Source organism: Chaetura pelagica, unplaced genomic scaffold (genome assembly GCF_000747805.2).
Source record: "Chaetura pelagica isolate M959 unplaced genomic scaffold, ChaPel_1.0 scaffold50, whole genome shotgun sequence".
Lineage (NCBI taxonomy): Eukaryota > Metazoa > Chordata > Aves > Apodiformes > Apodidae > Chaetura > Chaetura pelagica.
Genome location: NW_009952366.1, coordinates 7,051,670 through 7,057,669, shown reverse-complemented (window position 1 = coordinate 7,057,669; position 6,000 = coordinate 7,051,670). Strand labels below are relative to the sequence as shown.

Genomic DNA, 6,000 nt, shown 5'->3' with positions numbered 1-6,000 from the left:
TCAGTTATTCTTTTTCCATATTTTATTATTGGGAACACTGGAGAGGTGCTTGAAATACTCAAAGCCAGCTGTGGCCAACATGGAGCTGAATCTAATTCTCCTGGTAAACCTCAGTAGCAGTCAGGAGGGAGTTTATCCCTGCTTTTGCCAGTTGTGTTGATTTAGTTATAGAGAGGCTTTGTTTCTTTGTAATAAATGCTGAAATTTAAAGGAATGGTGTTTCCATACAGCTTTCATAGACTAGTAGTGTTAACAGCAAAGGCATTTTCTCACTGTTGCCTTCCTCAATTTGAATTGTCATTAGTGAAACTCATCATAAAATGTAACCACTTCCACCTTGGAAGGAATCCAATATGCAAGTCACATGATTATTTTTGTAATAATTTGAATTAAGATTGAAAGATCATGCAGTCTGACTCACTGGATGTTTTTTTAGCTCACTTCAAGGAGTTCTCATTTGCTTCACTGTAGGTTCACTGTGCTAATTGCTTTTGTGGTGTATCTGCCACAGCTGAAACAATGACAGCCTTTTCTTTTAAAAGTAGTTCCACAGTTTTCATGTTACATAGTAGTCATCTACAGCTTTTCATTACATGGCCATACTGGATATTTAATTAGATATGTAGAGTACATTAAAATGAACATTAGTGGAAGAGAACAGCTTGGGTATTCAGTGAAAGCAATTCAATGAATTATTGAACCATTAAAACCTCTGAAGACCGTGCAATCTGGCTTTAGTTCAGGTGAACTTGTCAATAGAAAAGCTTAGTGAAATGAAGGAAATATTTGCGTGATTTTCTTTATTGCTTAATGAAATCTTATCATCATGCACCTGTGTAAAATGACTAGGTTAATGCCTTTATTCCTGGGTTTAGGCTGTTAAAATAATGAACATAAGGCTGTACTAATGCCTTTTTAATTGAGTAAAATAAAATTAGATTATAACACAGTCAAGATATTTTAAAAGGCTTAAAAGTATCCCTATTTAGAATATAATTAGAACATCTGCAAATCCTTGCATATAGGAGCAGTTGGATATTTAGCATATCAGAAATTCAGGCATGTGCTTAATGATAGATTTTTTTTATGCTACATCCAGTATCTCACTTAAAACCTTTTGATTATGGAAAAGTAGCTTGTCCAGACTTAGCAGAATTAATCATATAACAGCAGTTTTCAAAATAGAATGACCATCATCTTACTGAAGACTGAAATGCTACACATTTAGCCTTGAGGGGTGCAGACCCACTTTGTCTACTCATATCTGATTTATAAGGAGCAGAATCATCTTGCAGCTACATTATCTCCTTCAAGTTATGGGTTTGTGTAACTCATTCTTGAAAGGTCCCTTAGTGGTGCATTATTGCATAGGTGGTCTTTTTAGTAGAAATACTATCTTTTTCAACTAGGATGCTCCTTGTAGTGTTGCATTTTGAAGTGTCACGTTTTTAACATGTTGTTTCATAATATGTGTGCTTTTCGTGAATTGAACATTGTGTATTTAAGATGTGACAGTATCTATCACATGATTACTTTAGTAAGTGTCAGTCTTTTTTTAAAAAGGAATGATGTAATCACTCCATTGCTTAGCACACAATGCTTTAATTTTGTCAGTCTTTATTTTTGTGAGGTTGCCCAGATAACACTCTCTTGTCTAGCTTCTTCAAAGAAAATAGACTTCAGGGCCCTATCAGTGGGCTTGTACTGACAAGAAGAGAAATAGATTGGGGAACAGTTGTCAGTAGCTGTTACACTTAAATTTACAAAAGGAATCTTGAGAGCTGTAATTGCTAAAATGGTTGCAGAAAATTATTTTTAAAGAAAATCTTTATTGAAGAATTGATACAGTAAATGTGCTCTTACCAGATACAGCAATGCCGGAATAACAGCTTTTCTGCAAATAGTGTTTTAAAGGATGCTTTTATGTTACTAAAAATAACTTCCTACAGTTTGTTAGAAATTTTTTAAAAGACAGTTAACAAATTACTGCAGACAGTAAGAGATTTCTTAGAGACATAGCAACAAAAGTTACGTTTTGTGGGATTAGCTTAAGGTTAAGGCTGATCTTTAGGTACCTCTTTCTGAAAGTCTTTTCCTCCGGTTCAGACTAGTGTGCCTTTACAAGCACTGATGAGTATTTACCCTGTTTGAAACGAAAAGATTGTTTCTTATTATGCAAGGAGTGTGGGTTATTTTTCTCTCATTCAGTCCAAGTCTGAGCATGACTTGCAGGGAAAATTCTGATGCAATGTGGATTATTTAATCGAAATCCAATTTAGGTCCTTAATGCTGCTGGAAAATTTGCTTTATGCATGAGATACATGCTTAGTTTGTGTTACAGTACTTTGATTTAAAATACATGGTGCTGATACCTTATGATCTAAGCTTCTTATATTCATTGTTTTCTGTAAAAGGAAATTCTTTGTACTGAGGAAGAATTTGATCCTTTGAAGTCTACATTGATTCTATGTGAGACAAGCACTTTAGAAGAAGGCTGATAACCAAACATTGGCCTAAACACTTTGTTTTTCTAGAAAATCCAGCCTTCTTACTTGTTGGTAGTGCTAAAACTTGTATTGTCTTTCTTCCTTTTTTTTTTTTTTCATTTGGTTTTTTACGCTGTCATCAATGACACCACCTTGATATTCTCTTAACTCATTGTGGTGTTTGTCTACAAAGTCAGGAAGATCCCGTGGTGCTTAAAATTAATGTGCATGTATATACATAATATAGCTAATATACATAAACTCATGTGTGGATGAATCTGAAGGTTTGTGTTAAAAGAACTGATTTCGGTTGACATTAAAATCATATAACTCAAATGGTCTGTTAACTAAATTCCTACATAAAGTCATAAATTTCACTTAATTGCTCCTACATATCAGGTCCTCTGCTGAATCCAGTTGCATGTTGTAGGCCTGTGTTCAGCTGGTGGGAACACATCCCCTTCCTCTACACATGCATACCACTGGTTTTTATATCTGAAGTTTCCATACTTGGCATTTCTCAAGATAATACTTATGCCTCTCATGTTTTTTTAAGCTTTCTGGAGATACATTTAGGTCACTAACGTCAGATTTGAAAATGTTAAATATTGTCAATAATGTGTGATGTCGAAGAGCAGCTAAAAGAGAAGCAGTAGTGGGGGACTTTGGGAACTGAAACCGTGAGAGGAAGGTGGTCTATCAGAATTAAAACTGGGATTGGACTGTCTGTCCTTTATTTTGGAAAACTGAGTTCTGCTGCAAACCAAGTAAGAAAAATTATTATAAAGTTTATAGAGCAGTCCTGTAAAGTAATCCTGTTCATTTAGTGATTCCTAAGCCATGAATAGTGAATAAAGACTACCATGACTGTGATGAGTCTTTGACTTTGCCATGTAACTCAGTGCACAGTAATGACCCAGTTGTTTTCCAGCTGTACAAGAGAGATGTTTGGTGGAATACTGATTAACTGCTTTCAATTATTTGGATTATTTTAAGATATCGTTCATGAAAATCTGAAAATGGGGTCAGATGGTGAAAGTGACCAAGCTTCTGGAACGTCATCTGATGAAGTTCAGTCTCCCACAGGTGTTTGTCTCAGAAACCGGATACACAGAAGAATCTCAATGGAGGTAATTTACTTTTCATATAAAGATAACTTAAATTGACAAGAGAGTTGAGTGTTGCCTGAGTTGTTTGCTATAACTGGTTGTCTTTGTAGTTAACCATTCTGACATACATTTAGTGCAAAGAGCGTTATTTTGATGTAACTTAAATTCCTGTCTCCATTTGTAACATAGCAGTCAGATGGTTGTCTTGCATTGTTCCTGAGCTGCTGATTTTAAAAATATAAAATGTTTTGAAACATGGATTTTTGGGAAGAATTTGCTAAATTTAGCATTTGAATATCTTTCTGTCACATTCGGTGAAATTCACTAAGTATATCCAAGAAGATAGACTGTTTAGGCATTTTTTACTTGAACCTGTTTTCTCATCTTTGGAAAGCCAATGCTAGAGTAGCAATGGTCCTGACTGCTTCAGCCTTTCGCTCTCTTCCTGTTTTTTTAATGAACGGAACTTTGCAGGATGGTAAACAAAAGGAGGAAAAGTACCCTATGAATAACTGTGCACATAATTTCCTTTATTTATGAGTCTCATTATGAATACTAGCCACCCTTGTGCTTGCTTTGTTGTCATTTCCCTTGGTGAAGGAAAACAGAACACTTCCCCATTTCTTGAGTGTATAAAAGATAAAGTTACAATGATGCCTTTGTTAGAGAAGTATGTATAATGGTGTAGTTTCTGCTTTATAGCATACATACCAATATGCATAGTTTGTAATTTTAAATCATCAGTCGTAGCCTTGTAGCAAGTGCAGGATTGAGCAAACAGATCTGGATAAGTTACAGTAGCATGTACGTGCCAAAATTGTTTTATTTGTGAAGCATTCCATTTTGCTTGGAATTCCAAGACTCCAAGCATGTAATGCTGATACGATTCCAAGAACTTGAGTTAGTTGTAGTCATTATTTATATAATTTCTTGCGCCTGGGGGGCTTTGTCTTCAAATTCCTAAATTTGTATGCTAATCTCAAGTTTGATCTTAAGACTTTTAAAAACACTGACATTGATGTATTGATTTATGCAGGATGATTAAATTAAATAGAAAAAAGTAATTGTGAAAACTTCACGTCAGTGTGAATGCCAGCAAAAAACTAAAAATGAAGGAAGCTATTTTAAAATCCTACTTACTTTTTTGTTTATTTTTTGTTTACCTCTGCATTTTGAAATGCATATTTAGCATTGGAAAGAAAAAGATTAATAATGCATAACTGAATTAACAGATTGAAGTGGAAATGGTTTGAGTCTTCCAGGGAGGGCTAGGAACCATAACAAGGTTTTCTTATAGATCAGAATTCGAGAAGCTAAAAGCAATTACAGAAGAATGCAGGAATAGTCATTAAAGTTCAGGAAATTCCTGTGTAATTCTTCAGAAGGTGTCAAATGAAAGCATCTTTTCATTGGCCTCTTTAATTGTGAAACAATTTTAATATTACTGTTTGGAAGGCTTTGGGAAGCCTTTATTTAAGTTTTATTTATCCAAATTAAATTTTCTCATTTCTCTTCAAATTCCAAATGCTTGTTTCTGATTGTTGAAACTGACATTATTTCTTCATTGACAGGCTCCGTCAGTAAGAGCACTCATTTTTTGGCAGCTCTTCATGTATATTATGTGAGATTGTAATGTTTTCCCCCAAACTGCTTCAGTATTGATAGGATGACTTTTCCAGTAATGTTTCAAGTTAATGTCGGTGAAAGTTCTCACTTCTGAATTTTAGGAGTGCTGCCATCGAGATATTTTTGGTTAATTTCAGTTTGCTTCTTAGAAGTGCTTTGTAGCAGAGTAGAGGGAGGGGTTTACCTGTTTGTATATTCCAGAGAAAAAAAAACCTAACATTTTGGTTAAAATAACTTCCTAATGGTAATCTTTTCAGGCAACTTTCTCATTTTCTAAGTCAAAAGACCTTAAAATATTACATCATCTGCCTGTCTCTTCCTCTTCCTTTCTTTCCTGTGAGTCACTTTGTCAGTTTTGACAGCTGGATAGAAATCTCTTCTGTTAATTTCTGTGAAAAAAGCTCTTAATTGGCATAGGTTGCTAATGCATCCACTGCTGAGAAAGCAGCAGCCTTTGTTAAACATCACAGTATCCTCATATGAGTTGAGTCTCAAGATGTACATCCACAGAAAACCAGATTTTACTGGCTTTGCTGTTGTAGGGTGGAAACCCTGGCTTCCTTGGCCTTTGAGGGAACCAAATAAAGGTTTCCTCTTGTACCAAATCTTGCCTGCATGCCTGGGCTACTTTATGCTGTGGAGGTGGCTGGTTCAATTGTAGTAATTTGATTCTTTGAAAATAAAGAAACAGGTTTTGTTGTGAACTTAGTTTCTATTATTTCAGTGTCATTTTGCTGGTTTGTGGGGATCTGTCATCTCTAGACATTATTTGGTAGCCT

At 35.0% G+C, this 6,000-nt stretch overlaps 1 protein-coding gene across 4 annotated transcripts in view; it reads left to right on the top strand.

Moving 5' to 3' along the window:
• Positions 1 to 6,000, top strand: part of CDK17 (cyclin-dependent kinase 17) — a 52,326-nt gene that overhangs the window by 15,939 nt on the left and 30,387 nt on the right. For all 4 annotated transcript variants that reach the window (XM_010008034.1, XM_010008033.1, XM_010008032.1 and 1 more), the window contains one exon: positions 3,483 to 3,616. In XM_010008034.1, the coding sequence (XP_010006336.1) occupies positions 3,483 to 3,616 (134 nt within the window). The remainder of the gene's footprint in view (positions 1 to 3,482; positions 3,617 to 6,000) is intronic.